At 46.5% G+C, this 20,528-nt stretch overlaps 1 protein-coding gene across 10 annotated transcripts in view; it reads right to left on the bottom strand.

Moving 5' to 3' along the window:
* Positions 1–19,204: 19,204 nt before the first annotated feature.
* LOC140742059 (SRSF protein kinase 3) overlaps positions 19,205–20,528 on the bottom strand; it is a 191,376-nt gene continuing 190,052 nt past the window's right edge. For all 10 annotated transcript variants that reach the window (XM_073072832.1, XM_073072833.1, XM_073072826.1 and 7 more), the window contains one exon: positions 19,205–19,565. In XM_073072832.1, the coding sequence (XP_072928933.1) occupies positions 19,357–19,565 (209 nt within the window). In that variant the 3' untranslated portion in view covers positions 19,205–19,356. The remainder of the gene's footprint in view (positions 19,566–20,528) is intronic.

Raw genomic sequence — 20,528 nt, 5'->3', positions numbered from 1 at the left:
AGGAGCTGAATCCAGGGGGAATAACTCGGATTAGTGTGCATGGATGCTCAGTAGACCAGATGACCCGAATCCCTGCAGTGAGACACCTGAACTCTTTTATAAATATAAGCAGAGATTTTCTTATGATTTATTTACAGATACAGCGAAGAATAGGCCCTTCGAGCCACGCCATCTCGCAACCACCAATCAACCCCAGCTTAATCAGGGAACAATTTACAATGACCAATTATTCTACCTACTGGTACGTCGTTAGACTGTGGGAGGAAACAAAAACTCGGGCGTTGCACGGGGAAGATGGCCAGGGGACGACAGAATTGAACTCTGAACTGCAGCGCCTTCGCTCTGTGTTAACTGCTGTGCCCGGAATGGGACTAATAAATAGGATAGCTTTTCCAGAAGCCAGTATGGACCTAATTGACCACATAGACTCTGTCGTGACTTCTCATTGGGAGACCATAGTCAGTACAGATCGGAAATAATGTCCTCCTCGCTAACAAGCAACACTGGCACGCTTTGTCCACAGCTCTGCCCACATCTCTGCCCTCAGCTCTGCCCACAGCTCTGCCCTCAGCTCTGCCCTCAGCTCTGTCCACAGCTCTGCCCTCAGCTCTGTCCACAGCTCTGCCCACAGCTCTGCCCACAGCTCTGTCCACAGCTCTGTCCACAGCTCTGCCCTCAGCTCTGTCCACAGCTCTGCCCACAGCTCTGCCCTCAGCTCTGCCCTCAGCTCTGTCCACAGCTCTGCCCTCAGCTCTGTCCACAGCTCTGCCCACAGCTCTGCCCACAGCTCTGTCCACAGCTCTGTCCACAGCTCTGCCCTCAGCTCTGTCCACAGCTCTGCCCACAGTTCTGCCCACAGCTCTGCCCTCAGCTCTGCCCTCAGCTCTGTCCACAGCTCTGCCCACAGCTCTGCCCTCAGCTCTGCCCACAGCTCTGCCCACAGCTGTCCACAGCTCTGCCCACAGCTCTGCCCACAGTTCTGCCCACAGCTCTGCCCTCAGCTCTGCCCACAGCTCTGCCCTCAGCTCTGTCCACAGCTCTGCCCTCAGCTCTGCCCTCAGCTCTGCCCACAGCTCTGCCCTCAGCTCTGTCCACAGCTCTGCCCACAGCTCTGCCCTCAGCTCTGCCCACAGCTCTGCCCACAGCTCTGCCCTCAGCTCTGCCCTAAGCTCTGCCCTCAGCTCTGCCCACAGTGCTGTCCACAGCTCTGCCCTCAGCTCTGCGCACAGCTCTGCGCACAGCTCTGCCCTCAGCTCTGTCCACAGCTCTGCCCTCAGCTCTGCGCACAGCTCTGCCCTCAGCTCTGCCCACAGCTCTGCCCTCAGCTCTGCGCACAGCTCTGCCCACAGCTCTGCCCTCAGCTCTGTCCACAGCTCTGCCCTCAGCTCTGCGCACAGCTCTGCCCACAGCTCTGCCCTCAGCTCTGTCCACAGCTCTGCCCTCAGCTCTGCGCACAGCTCTGCCCTCAGCTCTGCCCACAGTTCTGCCCACAGCTCTGCCCTCAGCTCTGCGCACAGCTCTGCCCTCAGCTCTGTCCACAGCTCTGTCCACAGCTCTGTCCACAGCTCTGCCCACAGCTCTGCCCTCAGCTCTGCCCACAGCTCTGCCCTCAGCTCTGCCCACAGCTCTGTCCACAGCTCTGTCCACAGCTCTGCCCACAGCTCTGTCCACAGCTCTGCCCTCAGCTCTGTCCACAGCTCTGCCCTCAGCTCTGCCCTCAGCTCTGCCCACAGCTCTGCCCTCAGCTCTGCCCTCAGCTCTGCCCACAGTTCTGCCCTCAGCTCTGCCCACAGTTCTGCCCACAGCTCTGCCCTCAGCTCTGCCCTCAGCTCTGCCCACAGCTCTGCCCTCAGCTCTGCCCTCAGCTCTGTCCACAGCTCTGCCCTCAGCTCTGTCCACAGCTCTGCCCTCAGCTCTGCCCTCAGCTCTGCCCACAGCTCTGCCCTCAGCTCTGTCCACAGCTCTGCCCACAGCTCTGCCCTCAGCTCTGCCCACAGCTCTGCCCTCAGCTCTGCCCTCAGCTCTGCCCACAGCTCTGCCCTCAGCTCTGCCCTAAGCTCTGCCCTCAGCTCTGCCCACAGTGCTGTCCACAGCTCTGCCCACAGCTCTGCCCTCAGCTCTGCCCTCAGCTCTGCCCACAGCTCTGCCCTCAGCTCTGCCCTCAGCTCTGCCCACAGTTCTGCCCTCAGCTCTGCCCACAGTTCTGCCCACAGCTCTGCCCTCAGCTCTGCCCTCAGCTCTGCCCACAGCTCTGCCCTCAGCTCTGCCCTCAGCTCTGTCCACAGCTCTGCCCTCAGCTCTGTCCACAGCTCTGCCCTCAGCTCTGCCCTCAGCTCTGCCCACAGCTCTGCCCTCAGCTCTGTCCACAGCTCTGCCCACAGCTCTGCCCTCAGCTCTGCCCACAGCTCTGCCCTCAGCTCTGCCCTCAGCTCTGCCCACAGCTCTGCCCTCAGCTCTGCCCTAAGCTCTGCCCTCAGCTCTGCCCACAGTGCTGTCCACAGCTCTGCCCACAGCTCTGCCCTCAGCTCTGTCCACAGCTCTGCCCTCAGCTCTGCGCACAGCTCTGCCCTCAGCTCTGCCCACAGCTCTGCCCTCAGCTCTGCGCACAGCTCTGCGCACAGCTCTGCCCTCAGCTCTGTCCACAGCTCTGCCCACAGTTCTGCCCACAGCTCTGCCCACAGCTCTGCCCTCAGCTCTGTCCTCTACATTGACGCGACTGTTTGGCTACGCACAGCTCAAACGCCATCTATAAATCGTGCAGATAACAATGTATAGCTGACAGAAATTGAAATGTTGTTAAGGAGACGGTCAGGAAGGAGATCAGTGGGCTGAATGCTGTTTTGCATTCAAAGTCAGTAAAACCAAGGAAGTGATTGTGGACTTCAGGAAGGGGAAGTCAAGGAAACACACACCAGTCCTCATTAAGGGATCAGCAGTTTCAGGTTCATAGGTGCCAACAGCTCTGAAGACCTACCCTGTGCCCAGCATATTGATGCAATTACAAAGGCTCAGTAAGACCATAACAGATAGACAATAGATGCAGGAGTAGGCCATTCGGCCCTTCAAACCTGCACTGCCATTCAATGTGATCATGGCTGATCATCCACAATCAGTACCCCCGCTTCTGCCTTCTCCCCATATCCCTTGACTCTGCTATCTTTAAGAGCTCTATCTAACTCTTTCTTGAAAGCATCCAGAGAATTGGCCTTCACTGCCTTCTGAGGCAGAGCATTCCATAGATCCACAACTCTCTGGGTGAAAAAGTTTTTCCTCAACTCCATTCCTAATGGCCTACCCCTTATTCTTAAACTGTGGCCTCTGGTTCTGGACTCCCCCGACATCGGGAACATGTTTCCTGCTTCAAGCGTGTCCAATCCCTTAATAATCTAAAATGTTTTAATCAGATCCCCTCTCATCCTTCTAAATTCCAGTGTATACAAGCCCAGTCACTCCAATCTTTCAACATATGACAGTGCCACCATGCCGGGAGTCAACCTCGTGAACCTACGCTGCACTCCCTCAATAGCAAGAATGTCCTTCCTCAAATTTGGAGACCAAAACTAACACAATACTCCAAGTGTGGTCTCACTAGGGCCCTGTACAACTGCAAAAGAACCTCACTGCTCCTATACTCAACTCCCCCTGTTATGAAGGCCAACATGCATTAGTTTTCTTCACTGCCTGCTGTACTTGCATGCTTACTTTCAGATAGTTGCAGAATTAGGCTGTTCAGCCCATCAAGTCTTCTCTGTCATTTCATCATGGCTGATCAATTTTCCCTCTCAACTCCATTCTCCTGAATTGTCACCGTAACATTTCACACCCTGACTAATCAAGAACCTATCAACCTCTGCCTAAATTCACCCAAAGACCTAGTCTCCACAGCTACCTGTGGCAACAAATTCCACAAAAACACCACTCTGGCTAAAGAAATTTCTAATCTCTGTAGTAAATGGACATCCCTCTATCTCTCCAAACACAAAGTACACTGCAGATGCTCTGGTCAAATACACACGTACAAACAAGCTGGATGATCTCAGCAGGTCAGGCAGCATCTGTTGAAATGAACAGTCAACGTTTCGGGCCGAGACCCTTTTTCAGGACTGAAGAAGGAGAGGGCAGGGGCTCTATAAAGAAGGTGGGGGGGAGGGTGGAATGTGCCAGGTAAAAAACCAATCAGAGGAAAGATCAAGGGGTGGTGGAGGGGAAGCAGGGAGGGGATAGGCAGGAGAGGTGAAGAAGGAATGTAAGTGGAAAGGGAAGGGGAAAACACCTCATTTACCGCCTGGATAGTCTCCAGCCGCTTGGTATGAACATCGAATTCTCCAACTTCCAGTGAATCCATCCCTCTCCCTTCTCCTATCACACTTTCACTCTACCTCCACTTCTAGCTGCCTATCACCTCTCTCATGATTCTGTCTTCTACTACCCGTAGTGCTATCCTCTAAGATTCCTTCTTCACCTCTCCTGCCTATCCCCTCCCTGCTACCCCTCCCCCACCTCTTGATCTTTCCTCTGATTGGTTTTTCACCTGGCACCTTCCACCCCACCATCTTTATAGGGCCCCTGCCCCTTCCTTCTTCAGTCCTGACGAAGGGTCTCGGCCCGAAACTTTGACTGCGCACTTCAACGGATGCAGCCCAACCTGCTGAGTTCATCCAGCGTGTTTGTACGTCTGTTCTCTAATCTCCGTAGTAAATGGACATCCCTCTGTTCTCTAATCTCCGTAGTAAATGTACATCCCCCCATCCTCTAATCTCCGTAGTAAATGGACACCCATCTGTTCTCAAAACTCTGTAGTAAATGGACATCCCTCCGTTCTCTAATCTCCGTAGTAAATGGACATCCCTCTATCCTCTAATCTCCGTAGTAAATGGACATCCCTCTATCCTCTAATCTCTGTAGTAAATGGACATCCCTCCGTTCTCTAATCTCCGTAGTAAATGGACATCCCTCTATCCTCTAATCTCCGTAGTAAATGGACATCCCTCTGTTCTCTAATCTCCGTAGTAAATGGACATCCCTCCGTTCTCTAATCTCCGTAGTAAATGGACATCCCTCTATCCTCTAATCTCCGTAGTAAATGGACATCCCTCTATCCTCTAATCTCCGTAGTAAATGGACATCCCTCTATTCTCTAATCTCCGTAGTAAATGGACATCCCTCTATCCTCTAATCTCTGTAGTAAATGGACATCCCTCTATTCTCTAATCTCCGTAGTAAATGGACATCCCTCTATCCTCTAATCTCTGTAGTAAATGGACATCCCTCCGTTCTCTAATCTCCGTAGTAAATGGACATCCCTCTGTTCTCTAATCTCCGTAGTAAATGGACATCCCTCTATCCTCTAATCTCCGTAGTAAATGGACATCCCTCTATTCTCTAATCTCCGTAGTAAATGGAAATCCCTCTGTTCTCTAATCTCCGTAGTAAATGGACATCCCTTTATTCTCTAATCTCCGTAGTAAATGGACATCCCTCTATTCTCTAATCTCCGTAGTAAATGGACATCCCTTTATTCTCTAATCTCTGTAGTAAATGGACATCCCTCTGTTCTCTAATCTCTGTAGTAAATGGACATCCCTCTGTTCTCTAATCTCTGTAGTAAATGGACATCCCTCTGTTCTCAAAACTCTGTAGTAAATGGAGATCCCACTGTTGTCTAATCTCTGTAGTAAATGGACATCCCTGCATTCTAAGATGACCATATTACGATTTGGAAGTCTCTGTCAATGCCTCTGAGTATAACACTTTCATATACACGAGATCCTGCAGATGTTGTAAATCCAGAGCAACACACACAAAATGCTGGCGTAACTGAGTAAGTTAGGCCGTATCTATGGAGAGGAATTGACAGTCAAAGTTTGAGATTGTGGCCCTTCATCAGGACTGGAAAGGAAGAAATAAGAAGTTAGAATTGTTCCCTTTCTCGCATGATTCACCCTCCCCTCCTATCAGATTTCTTCTCCAGCCCTTTGCAGTTTTGAATTATCACGTCCCTCCCACATTCTCATCCCCCATCCCCCACATACCTGGCTTCGCCTATCACCCTTTGGCTTATCCTCCTCCCTTCATTTTCTGCTCCCTCCTGATTGATTTCCAGAGATGCTGCCTGACCTGCTGCTTTCCTCTGGCACTCTCTGTGTAAAACTCTTTCAACCAAACTTTTCAGAGGCAGTTGAGGCAAAATAATTTATAGGGCTGCAAGATAAATGGCAGGAGACCAGGGCTGATTGGAGATCAGTACTGAAGTACTGGCATGAACTTGATAGATCGGAACACAGGCTTTCTGTTAATGACTCTATGTTACAGATGAATATCCTGTAAAGACTGAAGGGACAAAAGGAAAATGGTGAGGCAAAATAATTGAAAAAATCAACAAGGTAGAGTACACAAGTGATTAACTGTCAATGAGGATAGCATAAGACTAAGCAATGACTTGGATGATGGCTGAATGCTTGAAGAGTATTGTCGAGGGAGAAGCAGCAAAAAGCCTATGTTCAGGTGGCAAAAATGTATATTGAAAAGTAGGCAGACAGTAGAGTAGAGAAGTCATCACTAAATGCAAATATGGAGAGTCCACCTACAAACCAAACTACAATGTCTCCCCACTTCTGGAAGCACTGCTTTATTCATCCTACATTAGGGTTTATTCATCCTACATCCTAATTAAGTGAAGGCCATGGTTAATGGAATTTAATTTTGCTAACTGCTTCAATGGGATTTGAACTCATGACTGGATCAATATTCCTGGATAATAATTTAGCAAGTTCTCCACTGTGCCATGATGAAAATGAGTCTCTGTGGCCAAGTTTGCAGTTAATGCAGGTGGCGGGGTAGGAATCTGTAAAAAGACTTGGACAGATTAGGAGAATAAGCAAAGAAATTAGGAGAATGGGCAGAGTAATGCAATGCAGGGACGTGCATGGTCATGAAGGAGGAAAATTTAACATGGAGGAATCTAATGACATGCGGGGGATGGCATGGTTGTATAGCGGTTAGCAGTGATGTGTGGATGGGCATTGAAATGGCTGCCACAAGAGGACACAGGTTTAACGTGCTGGGGAGTAGGTACACAGGAGATGTCAGGAGTAAGTTTTTTACTCAGAGACTGGTGAGTGTGTGGAATGGGCTGCCGGCAACAGCGGTGGAGGTGGATATGATAGGGTCTTTTAAAAGACTTTTAGATAGGTATGTGGAGCTTAGTAAATAGAGGGCTATAGGTAAGCCTAGTAATTTCTGAGGTAGGGACATGTTCAGCACAACTTTGTGGGCTGAAGGGCCTGTATTGAGCCATAGGGTTTATGTTTCTATAACGCTACTACAGGGCCAGTAAGTCGGGTTCAATTCCCACTGCTGTCTTTAAGGAGTTTGTACATTTTCCCCATGTACAGGTTAATAGGTTACATGGGTGTAACTGAACGGCACAAACTTGTTGGGCCAGAAAGACCTGTTACCATGCTATACCTCTAAGATGAAAATAATAAAGTGGGTGAACACCAAATGTTACATGTTAGATTGTTTTGGGGAAAAAGAAAAGATCCTGCGGATGAAGTGGCAATGGCTGCACTTATACCTGAATTGTAATGTAATAGGTTAAAACAATAAAATGAAAGCTGGGTACAAAATACTTTATCATTTTTGTAGGAAAATTGCTGGAGAAAATTCTTCAGGATAGGATATATGAGCATTTGGAACCCAATGACCTAATTGGGAAGAGCCAGCATGGCTTTGAGCGGGGCGGGTTGTGCTTACCAACTTACTGGGTTTTTTGACAAGGTGCTGAGAGAGATTGAGGTGGGCAGGGCAGTGGATATTGTCTGCATGGATTTTAGTAAGGTGCTTGACCAAGTCCCTCACGGGAGGCTAATCCAGAAAATTAAGATGCACGGGGACCGCAGTGAATTGGCTGTTTGGATTTACAACTGGGTTGTGCATTGAAGACAGTGGGTAGTGTTTGAAGGGACTTATTCAAGCTGGACATCAGTGATTAGTGGAGTTCTGCCAGGTTCTGTACTGGGACTTCTGCTGTTTGTGATGACCTGGATGAAAATGTAGATGGGTGGGTTAGTCAGTTTACAGATGATACGAAGATTGGTGGAGTTGTAGGTAATGCAGAAGACTGGCAAAGAATAGAGCACAATATAGGGCAGTTACAGGTATTGGCAGGTAGAGTTTAACCCAGATAAACGTGAGGTATTGCTCCTTGGTAGGGCAAATGCAGGAAAAACTGCACTGTTAAGGGCAAGATCCTAAACAGTGTTACTGAGCAGAAGTGTTGGGATTCAAGTTTATAGCTCCTTGAAAGTGGCTACACAAGACATTAAGGTGGCTAAGAAGGCTTATGGAATGCTGACTTTTATTAGTCGAGGGATTGAGTTCAAAAGTGAAGAGGTTATGTTGCATCTTTATAAAACTGGTTAGGGCTACACCTGGAGTATTGAGTACAGTTCCAGTTGCTTCACAATAGGAAGTATGTTGACGTTTTGGAGAGGGGGCAGAAGAGCTTTACCAGATTGCTGCCTGGTTCAGAGAACATGAGCTATCACGAGAGTCTGTATAAGACCATAAGACACAGGAGCAGAATTAGGCCATTCAGCCCGAGTCCACTCCACTACTTCATTTTGGCTGATCCCAGATACCAGACAACCAAAGACCATATTCCTTGATGCTCCGACTAATCGGGAGTCCATCAACTTCCGCTCTGAATACACCAACAGACTTGGCCTCCACCACAGATTATGGCAGAGCATTCCACAGATTCACCACTTTGGCTTAAAAAAAATGCTCACTACTTCTGTTCAAAAAGGTCACCCCCCAATTTTAAGGCTGTGCTCTCTAGTTCTGGAAATATCCTCTCCACATCCAACTTATCTAGTCCTTTCAACATTTGGTAGATTTCAATCAGATCCCCTTGCATTCTTCTAAATTCCAGTGAGTACAGGCCCAACACTCTTCATCTGTTAACCCCTTCATTCCTGGAATCATCCTCATGACCCTCCCCTGGACTCTCTCCAATGACAACAAATCCCTTCTGAATTAAGGGGCCCAAAACTGTTGACAATACTCCAAATGTGGCCAGACTAGTGTCTTATGAAGCTTCAGCATTATCTCCTTGTTTTTATATTCTATTCCCTTGAAATAAATGCCAACATTGCATTTGCCTTCTTTATCGCAGAAAACCTGTAATTTAATCTTCTGGGAGTCTTGCACAAGGACTCCCATGTCCCTCTCCACCTCTGATGTTTGAACCTTCTCGCCATTTAGATAATAGTCCACACTATTGTTCCTTTTACCAAAATGCACTATCATACATTTCCCAACACTGTATTCCCTTTGCCACTCTTTTTGCCCATTCTTCCAACTTGTCTAAGTCCTTCTGCAATTGCATTGCTTCCTCAGCACTGCCTACCCCTCACCTATTTTGGTATCACCCTCAAACTTTGTCACAAAGTCATCAATTCCACTATCTAAATCATTGACAAACCTTGAAAAGTAGTAGTCCCAATACTGACCCCTCAGCAACACTACTAGTCACTGGCAGCCAACCAGAAAAGGCCCCCATTATTCCCATTTGTTGCCTGCTGCCCATTAGCCATTCCTTTATCCATGCCAGTATATTTCCTGTAACACCATAGGATTTTATCTTGTTAAGCAGACTCATGTGAGGCACCTTATCAAATGCCTTCTGAAAATCTAAGTAAATGACATCCACTACCTCTCCTTTGTCCACCCTGATTGTTACTTACTCAAAGAACTGACAGATTTGTCTGGCAAGATTTCCCTTTACAGAAACCATGCTGACTTTGATATATTTTATCATTAATCTCCAAGTACCCCAAAATCTCATCCTTAGAAATGGACTCCAACACACTTCCAACCACTGAGGTTAGACTAACTGGCCTATAATTTCCTCTCTTTTGTCTTCCTCCTTTCTCAAAGAATAGAGTAACATTTGCAATTTTCCAGTCCTCTGGGACCTTGACAGAATCAAGTGATTCTTGAAGGATCATGACCAATGCATCCGTTATCTCTTCAGCAACCTCTCTCAGGACCCTGGACTGTTGTCCATCTGGTCCAGGTGATTTAGCCACTTGAAAACCTTTGAATCTGTCTAGCACTTCTTCCTTTGTAATAGCAACGGCACTCATTTCTGCTCCCTGACACCTAGGGACCTCTGGCATACAGCTGGTGGCTTCCACAGGAAAGACCGAAGCAAAGTGCTTATTAAATTCATCTGCCATTTCTTTGTCCCCCATTACCACCTCACCAGCATCATTTTCCAGTGGCGCAATATCAACTATCACCTCCCTTTTATTCTTTATATAACTGGAAAAAGTGTTTAGTATCCTGCTTTATATTATCGGCTAGTTTGCCTTCGTATTTCATCCTTTTTATAGCTTTTAAAGTTGCCCTTTGTTGATTTCAAAAGCTTCCCAATCATCCAACTTCCTACTCACTTTTGCCACCTTATATTCCTTTTCCCTGGCTTTTATGCAGTCCTTAACTTCCCTTGTCAGCCACCATTGCCCAGCCCTGCCATTTGAGAATAACTTCCTCTGTGGGATATATCTACCCGGTGACTTGTGAACAATTCCCAGAAACTTCAGCCATCTCTGCTCTGCTGGCATTCCCACCAGTATCCTCCTCCAATCTACCTGGGCAAGCACCTCTCTCATGCCTCTGTAATTCCCTTTATTCCATTGCAATATTGATACGTGATTTATGCTTCTCCCTCTCAAACTGCAGTATGAATTCAAAAAAAATAATGATCACTGCCTCCTAAGGGTTCCTTTACGGGGTGGGGGTTGGTGTGTGTGTGTGTGTGTGTGTGTGTGTACCCTTAACTCCTGGTGGAGTCATCGGGGTGCCGTCATGACAAGCTTTTAGCACCGATCTTTTTGGTGATTGCTCATTGTACGGCGTGTCTTGGGCATCTGAAACGTAGCGAAGCCCATCCCTCTCCAGGACCTTTACATTAAGTGGACTAATAAGATCTGGGTTATTACACAACACCCAATCTAAGATAGCCTTTCCCCGAGCAGGCTCGAGCACAAGCTGCTCTAAAAAGTCATTCATTGGCATTCAACAAATTCCCTCTCTTGTAATCCAACGCCAACCTGATTTTCCCGATCCTCTGAAATCCCCCATTACAATTATGTCATTACCCTTATTACTTGCCTTTTCCAGCTTCCTTTGCAATCTCAACCCCCACATCTTAGCTATTATTTGGAGGTCTATTTATGATTCCCAGAATGGTTTTTTCACTCTTGTAATTTCTTAACTCCACCCACAAAGATTCAACATTCTCTGACCCTATGTCACCTCTTTCTAATGTAATTCCATTTCTTACCAACAGAGCCACACTGCCGCCTTTGCCTTCCTGCCTCTCCTTTTGATAAAGCTCAACATTGTGGGGCAAATGGCCGGTTCCTCTGCTGTACTGTTCTGTGTTCCATGTTCATTTACCTCAAGACCAGGGATGTGTATAATGTGTGCCATCATTCTAATCCAGTATGTTGTTCTTCAAAGGGGTTGTCTATCAGTGGGTCCTCAGGTGACGGTAGAGGACGACCTGTCTGTATACAGATACTGTATTAGCAACAAACATAATATCGATATTTTATTTATTTAGAGGTACAGTGCTGAATAGCCAGTTTTGGCCCTTTGAGTCATGCTGCCCAGCAACCCCTGACAATCTCGATTTACCCCTAACCTAATCAAGGGACAATTTACTATGACCTGTGGGAGGAAAACAGAGCACCCAGAGAAAACCCATGCATTCCATGGGAGGAAGTACAGAGACTCCTTACAGAGGCCAGCAGAACTGAACTTCCAACGCCCTGAGCTGTAATAGCATCAGGCTAACCATTGTGTTACCATGGTGCCCAGCATTTAATATTAACAACAAACAATCTGCTGGAGGAACTCAATGGGTTGAGCAGCATCTTTAGAGGGAAAAAGAGCCACCAATGTTTCAGGTCCGACATCTGTATCAGGACTGAGTGAAGAGGAAGACAGCCAGTATAAAGAGGAAAGGGAGGATGATGGAACATGGTGGATGACTGAGGATGAGTGAAGGATGACAAGCTGATCGAGCCACATAGCAACAGGAGAAAGGATGGAGCTAAGAGAGGGTTAGGTGGGTGTGGGTGTAGATATTTTCTATGGAATATTCTCCTTGTGAGTTTTTGATGTAGAATAACAGGATTGTTTTGAGGATTGTGTAGGTAGGATAACATGAAAATCTCATCCAATGGTTGAGAACTCACAATATTTAAGGAATTACTTGTAATCCAATTTTCTTCCTCTATCACTAACAGCTCCTTGGGCATGTGTGTGAAAGGCAGTTCCATTCCTTTCTGTGCAATTTGTTCACCTGGTGCAACAGAATCACAATCAAGTTTAATATCACTGGAATATGTTGTGAAATTTGTTGTCTTATGGCAGCAGTACATTGCAATACATAATACAAACTATAAATTAGATTAGAATCAACTTTATTGTCATTGTGCCGAGTACAGATACAAAGCCAATGAAATGCAGTTAGCATCTAACCAGAAATGCAAAGAATAGTGTTTTTACAGCACACAAATATAAAAGTACTGAGACAGTACAATATGGGTGCAATACTGCTTAGCACTGTGATGTGAGGTTCAGCAGGGTCACAGCCTCAGGGAAGAAGCTCTTCCTGTGCCTGCTGGTGCGGGAGCGGAGGCTCCTGTAGTGCCTACCGGATGGGAGGAGAGTAAAAAGTCCATGGTTAGGGTGAGATGCATCCTTGATAACGCGTTTTGTCCTGCCCAGGGAACATTTATGGTAGATGTTCTCAATGGTGGGCATTTCAGTACCAATAATCCGCTGGGCAGTGTTCACCACCCGCTGGAGTGCTTTGAGGTCCGATACGGCACAATTGCCATACCACACTGAGATGCAGTTCATGAGTATGCTCTCAATGGTACAGCGGTAAAAGTCCATCATTATCCTGGGACAGAGGTGAGCTTTCTTGATGCTCCGCAGGAAGTAAAGGCACTGTTGCGCCTTTTTGATCAGGATGGAGGAGTTCAGGGACCAGGTGAGCTCCTCGGAAATGTGGACAGCAAGGAATTTGAAGCTTGATACACGCTCCACTACAGCTCCATTGATGTAGATGGAGACGTGAGTGTGGCTCCTAGCATGCCTGAAGTCCACAATGTTCTCCTTGGTCTTCTGGGTGTTAAGAGCCAGGTTGTTGTTGGCACACCACGTGGCCAGGTGCTGGACCTCGACCCTGTAGGCCGTCTCATCATCCCCTCTGATCAGGCCAACCACCGTGGTGTCGTCTGCGAACTTGATTATGGAGTTAGAACCATGTACAGGAACACAATCATAGGTGAAAAGGGAGTACAGAAGAGGGCTCAGCACACAGCCTTGAGGCACGCCAGTGTTCAGGGTGAGAGTGGAGGAGGAGAGGTTGTCTAACTTTACAGATTGGGGTCTGTTAGTCAGAAAGTCCAAGGTCCAATTGCAGAGGGATGAGCTGATACCAAGCTGGCGAAGTTTGCCAGTCAGCTTGGAGGGGATCACAGTATTGAATGCCGAACTAAAGTCAATGAACAGCATTCTGACGTAAGAGTTGGGGCTGTCCAGGTGGGTCAGGGCAGAGTGAAGTGCCATGGAGATGGCATCCTCTGTTGACCTGTTGGTGCGATAGGCAAACTGATGGGGGTCCAGAGTAGTGGGCAGACAGGATTTCAGATGTGACAGAACCAGTCTCTCAAAGCACTTTGCAACGATGGGGGTGAATGCAACTGGACAGAATTCATTCAGGCCCATGGCAGTGGAATGCTTCAGCACTGGCACGATGGTGGCAAACTTGAAGCTTGTGGGGACAACTGCCTGGACCAGGGACAGATTGAAAATGTCCGTGAAGACCCCGGCCAACTGCCCTGCACAGACACTGAGCACACGGCCAGGTATTCCATCCCGTACAGCTGCCTTCCGTACGTTCACCCAGCTCAGGGTGGCGCAAACATCGGAGGTGGAAATTGAGAGAGGCAGTTCACCAGGTGGGAGATCCGCTTTGAGGGTGACCTCCTTGTTCTCTCGGACAAAGCGAGTGTAGGAGTAATTGAGCTCATCAGGGAAGGAAGCAGAGCTGGAAGGGTGCACAGTACTAAGTGGTTTGAATTACAATACGTAATAAATTTAATAAGTAGCACAGAAAGAGAAGAAAATATGGAGATTGTAGTCTCTTGCTTAAACACATCCTTACTATTTTAAATGGAATTAACGATAGAGCTTTATTTGTGGTTATGAGTTTTCACTTGCTGTCATGGACAAACCTCTATTCACTCCATTGGATTTGCCAACTGCCTAATTAATCTGTCAATAAAACATTGGCAATGGTTTGATCAAACCCTTGGCATGGTCTCATCTCTACAGTGTTGGTCTGTTCAAAGTTATTAGACAATTGATGGCCGCTGAGTAAGAAAGCCATTTGACAAGTGCAAAAAATACTCTACTGCATAGAAAAGGATGCCAACATAAAAGGCAGTTTTGGCTTTGCAGAATTGAAAAAGGCTCTTCATGTCCACTCTATCTAGGCCTTTCAATATTTGGTAGGTTTCAACAAGATCCCCCCTCTCCCATTAATTCCTCTAAACTCCAGTGAGTACAGGCCCAGAACCAGCAAACTCCCCTCGTACTGCACGTTAACATTTTCATTCTCGGAACATTCTCATCAACTTCCTTGCCAATGTCAGCACTTCATTTCTGTGTACGTGTGTTCCTTTGCCAGAATTGTAAAGATATAGGAGCAGATTTGACCATTTGACCCAATGAGTCTGCTCCATGTTTCATCATGGCTGATTCGTTTTCCTCTCAGCCCCAATCTCCTGCCTTCTCCCCGTATCCCTTCATGCTCTGACCAATTAAGAATCTTATCAGCCTCTGACTTAATTATACCCAATGACTTGGCCTCCACAGCTGCCTGTGGCAACAGATTTGCCACTCTTTGGCTAAAGAAATTGTTCCTCCTCACCTCCATTCTAAATGGATGTCCCCCTATTCTGAGGCTGTGTCGTCTGGTCTTAGACTCCCCCACCATAGGAAATATCCTCTCCACATCCACTCTATTGAGACCCAGAGTCATCAAACGCTCATCATCTGATAAGCCTTTCAATCCAGGAATCATTGTCATAAACATCTCTAATGTCAGCACAACCTTTCTTAGGGGCCAACAACTGCTCACAGTACTCCAAGTGAAGCCCAACCTGTGCCTTGTGAAGTGCCTTGCCTTGAGAAGACTAGAATATAAAATCCTTGATTTTATATTCTAGTCCTCTCAAAATGATTTTTTAAATGAGGCGCACATGTATCATGTAGTAGTGTGATGATGTATGCAATACATTTATTTTTACATATAATCTGTAATCAATTATTTAAACAAAGAAGAATGCTTAATCAACAACATATTTACAATATTACTGAAACACTATTGAAATATTAAATACACAACACTTAATCAAGAAGTGTTCAACCTCCATTTTAAATATACTCAGTGGTTTGGCCTCCACAGCTGTCAGTGGCAATGAATTCCACAGATTCACCTTCTGACTAAACAAATTCCTCTACTTTTCTCTATTCTGAGGCCATGACCTCTGGTCTTAGACTCTCCCTCTATAGGTATCTCAAACGCATCTCTCCCATTTCCCGCACATCTGCCCTCACCCCATCCATCCGCCACCCCACTCGGGATAGGGTTCCCCCTTGTCCTTACCTACCACCCCACCAGCCTCCAGGTCCAACATATAATTCTCCGTAACGTCCGCCACCTCCAACGGGATCCCACTACCAAACACATTTTTCCCTTCCCCCCCTTTCTGCTTTTCGCAGGGATCGCTCCCTACGCGACTCCCTTGTCCACTCGTCCCCCCCATCCCTTCCCACCGATCTCCCTCCTGGCACTTATCCTTGTAAACGGAACAAGTGCTACACCTGCCCTTACACTTCCTCCCTCACCACCATTCAGGGCCCCAGACAGTCCTTCCAGGTGAGGCGACCCTTCAACTGTGAGTCGGCTGGTGTGGTATATTGCATCCGGTGCTCCTGGTGTGGCCTTTTATATATTGGTGAGACCCGACGCAGACTGGGAGACCGTTTCGCTGAACACCTACGCTCGGTCCGCCAGAAAAAGCAGGATCTCCCAGTGGCCACACATTTTAATTCCACGTCCCATTCCCATTCTGATATGTCTATCCATGGCCTCTTCTATTGTCAAAATGAATCCAAACTCAGGTTGGAGGAACAACACCTTATATACCGGCTGGGTAGCCTCCAACCTGATGGCATGAACATCGACTTCTCTAACTTCCGTTAATGCCCCTCCTCCCCTTCTTACCCCATCCCTGATATATTTAGTTGTTTGCCTGTTCTCCATCTCCCTCTGGTGCTCCCCCCGCCTCCTTTCTTTCTCCTGAGGCCTCCCTTCCCATGATCCTTTCCCTTCTCCAGCTCTGTATCACTTTCGCCAATCACCTGTCTGGCTCTTAGCTTCATCCCACCCCCTCCGGTCTTCTCCTATCATTTCGCATTTCCTCCTCCCCCCACTACTTTCAAATCTCTTACTATCTTTCCTTTCAGTTAGTCCTGACAAAGGGTCTCGGCCTGAAACGTCGACAGTGCTTCTCCCTATAGATGCTGCCTAGCCTGCTGTGTTCCACCAGCATTTTGTGTGTGTTGTTGTTTGAATTTCCAGCATCTGCAGATTTCCTCGTGTTTCCTCTATAGGTAACATCCTTTCCATGTGCACTCTGTATAGGCCTTTTAATATTTGGTAGATTTCAACAAGATTTCCACCTCCCCACCCACCTCACCACCAGCTCATTCTTCTAAACTCCAATGTGTACATACCCTGAACCATCAAACACACCTCATTCATTAACCCTTTCATTCTCAGGATTATTATCATAAAGCTCCTCTGGATCCTCAAGTTCAAATTTATTGTCATCTGTACATATGTACAACCAAATGAAACAACGTTCCTCCAGACCACGGGACACCCACAAAACATGTATCACACACAGCACATAAAACAAAATATTACCACAAATAATTTAGTAAAATATAATTCCAAGTACATGTAGTGCACAGCACAAGTAGACAGTAAACAGCTTGCTGTCCTAGTGACGAGACCTCGGTGGTGGCAGGGAAGAAGCTGTTACCCAGTCTGACAGTCCTAGTCCTGATGCTCCTGTACCTCCTTCCTGATGATAGTGAATCAAAGAGATTGTGGGATGGAGGATAGGGATCATCAACAACGCTTTGCACCCTTTGTGTATGCAGCGTTCTCAGGCACGGTGATGTAGTGGTTAGCACAATGCTTCACAGTATCAGTGACCTGGCTTCATTTCCTGCCGCTGTCTGTAAAGAGTTTGTACATTTTCGTCATGACAGTGTGCGTTTCTTCCGGATGCTCCAGTTTCATCCCACAGCCAAAGCCATTCCCGTCAGTAGGTTGGTTAATTGGTCATTCTCAGTCGTCCCATGATTAGGCTGAGGTTGAGTTGGGGGTTGCTGGGCAGTGCAGCTCGAAGAGTCAGAAGGGCCTGTTCCATGCTGAATCCTAACAAATATTAAATAAATAATTGTCACAAACCTGGGGGAGGAAGACCCCAGTGACCCTCTTGGCGTGTTTTCCTGTCTTCTGTAGGATCTTGCAGTCTGGCACTTTGCACCTTCGTACCACACAATGATACAACCAGGCAGGACACTCTCAATGGCACTCCTGTAGAAAGTTGTTAGAATGGGAGCAGGGGAGGCTTGCATGCCTGAACCCCCTCAGAAAGTATAGACGCTGTTGTGCCTTCTCGACTTGTGAGGAGGTATTACAAGTTCAGGTTAGATTGTCCGTTATGTGCACACCGAGGAACTTTGTGCTCTTTACTCTCTCCACATCAGAGCTGTTGCTGTGCAATGGAGGGTGGTCAACCTGTGCCTTCCTGAAGTCAACTACTATCTCTTTTGTCATGTCCACGCTGAGCCTCAGGTTGCTGTTCTCACATTGCCAGCACATCCTCTCTTGGATATGGGGCCCAAAACAACTCACAGTAAGAAGTTGGCCACTCAGCCCATTGAGCCTGCTTCACTTGTCCACAATATCATGGGTCAGCCTCTTCCTCAATGCCATTTTCTTGCACTTGATTCACCTAATATCCAGAAGGTTTTTGCTCTGAGCTTCTCAATACTCCAGAATAATTTATAAAATGTGGTAGGGGTTGTCACCTGTGATGAAAGATAAAACAGACCAAGGCTACTCTCTTTGGTGTTTCAAACAATGGGAGGTGATCTCACAAAAATATACAAGCTTCTTAAGTACTTTCAAACTGTAGAGACTGGCTTTGTGGTTTAGACCAGGGTCACAGTCTCAAAATAGAACATTGAACAGTGCAGCACAGGGGCGAGCCATTTTGTCCACAGTGTTTGTACCGATCACAATGTCTACAAGCTTAATGTCTACATCTGCTGCACATATCTATATTCCTCCATTCCCTGTCTGTTCATGGGCCTGCTGGATGCCTCTTAAACTGTATCTGGGCTCAAGGGCCGAGTTGCTGAGTATGTTCAAGATACAGATTGGTAGATTTTTGGATCTCAGTAGAATCAAATGATTATCGGCTGCATTGCTGATATTGAAGATCAGCCATGATTGAAAGGCCTATATAGAGTGGAGGTGGAGAGGATGTTTCCTATACAGTAGTGGAAGATTCGATGACCAAAAGGCACGGCCTCAGCAAAGAAGGATGTTCCTTTAGAACAGAAGTGAGGAGGAATTTCTTTAGCCAGAGAGTGATGAATCTTTGGAATTCATTGCCACAGGCAGCTGTGGAGGCCTAGACATTTAGTGTATTTAAAGTGGAGGTGGATAGGTTCCTGATTAGTCAAGACATCAAGGTTATGGGGAGAAGACGGGAGAATGGGGTTGAGGAGGAAAAAAAATTAGCCATGATGGAATGGCAGAGCAGACTCAATGGACACAATGGCCTAATTCTGCTCCTATGTCTTATCATTAAATGGTGGAGTAGGCATGAGGAATCAAACCTGTACTCCTGTTCAGAGGAACAGCTACCAGCTGAAATCCAATCTTTCCATTGAATATTGACAAGTCCAAGCATATTTACCTAGCGCGCCTTTTGCAAAAGAATTTTCATTTATGTTTGATTATGAAATTGAATTTATTGAACTTAATTTTATTCTATTGATTTACATATTTCTGCACAGAACATATCAAGCTACACGCTAGGTCTCTTAATCAATTTTAGCAATATCCATTATCCACTAGGAAGTTATACCTCTATTGTAATGGATAATAGAAATCTAACTGAAAGAGGCATCAGAGACTTCAGTGTTCAGCCATGGGTGTTGGAGACAATGTTCTGCAGGTGCCCTTTTTTCTGGTATAAAGCAAAGCATTTGATGAAGGAAGTCTGAAAACATTGCTGCATCAGCCAATGGGAAGTCATATTTCTCAATGAGAACATCATATAATCCCCAAGGTCTTAGTGTCTTGATATGACGTAGCTCACCTGTAGATAGAAACATAGAACAAGAAAGAGTACAGCACAGGAATAGGCCCTTCAACCCTTATGTTCTGTGCTGACCATGTGACCGTGTTTTCCAGGTGTGTTTAGTTCCTAACGTTAAGAATTTTCCATCCCTACTACTGAATGTAAGGCTCACTAGCCTATAATTCCCTCTTTCGTTCCCACTGCCCTTCTTGAGTAAAGAAACAACATCAGCTATTCTTCTGAAAAAAACTTTTGCACAGTATTGCTTTCAGCTCTCAGGTAATTATGAGAGAATGTTCAGTAGCTCTACTTTCTTCCCAAATAAAAGCAGAAAACATTGGAAATAGACAGGGAGCATCTGGGGAAGGAAAAACAGAACTCACATTTCAATTTGAATGCCATTTGTCTGAGGGAGAGAGAGAGAAATAAAATATTAAGTTGCAGGGAGAGTGGGAAAAGGATGGATAGGGCAAAGGGAATATCTCTGCTGGGCTGAGACCAGGCATGTCCTGGGGACAGACTGTAAATTACGTAATCTGGTTGATAGATTAAAGGAGAAAGTTAGGAAGAGCATCATTGTCTGCCTGCTACAGACCAAGGATGGGAAATAGGATGTTTTCCAGTCTTGATGAAGGATATCAGCCTGAAATGTGAACTGTTTATTTATCTGCATAGATGCTGCCTGACCTGCTGAATTCCTCCAGCACTTTATATGTTATTTGCTCAAGATTTCCAGCGTGTGTAGAATCTCGAGTTCAGTCAGAACAGTCCTTCTTTGGCTAGTTGAATTAAATGGTCTGCTGCGGTGACCCTTGGTCTGTGCTCAGTAGCCAATTATACCAGAAGTAGCACTGAGGCATTAGAATTGATTGAGATAGGAGAGGGAATAATGGCCAGGATTGCAAGAACTGGGTTTAAGAAGGCTGTGCTGGAATTGTGTGTTTGTGTGTAGAGATGGGTAGTGGTAGCAGTTAAAGAAAA

This window comes from Hemitrygon akajei, chromosome 19, assembly GCF_048418815.1.
Source record: "Hemitrygon akajei chromosome 19, sHemAka1.3, whole genome shotgun sequence".
Lineage (NCBI taxonomy): Eukaryota > Metazoa > Chordata > Chondrichthyes > Myliobatiformes > Dasyatidae > Hemitrygon > Hemitrygon akajei.
This window is presented reverse-complemented; position numbering and strand designations above follow the sequence as displayed.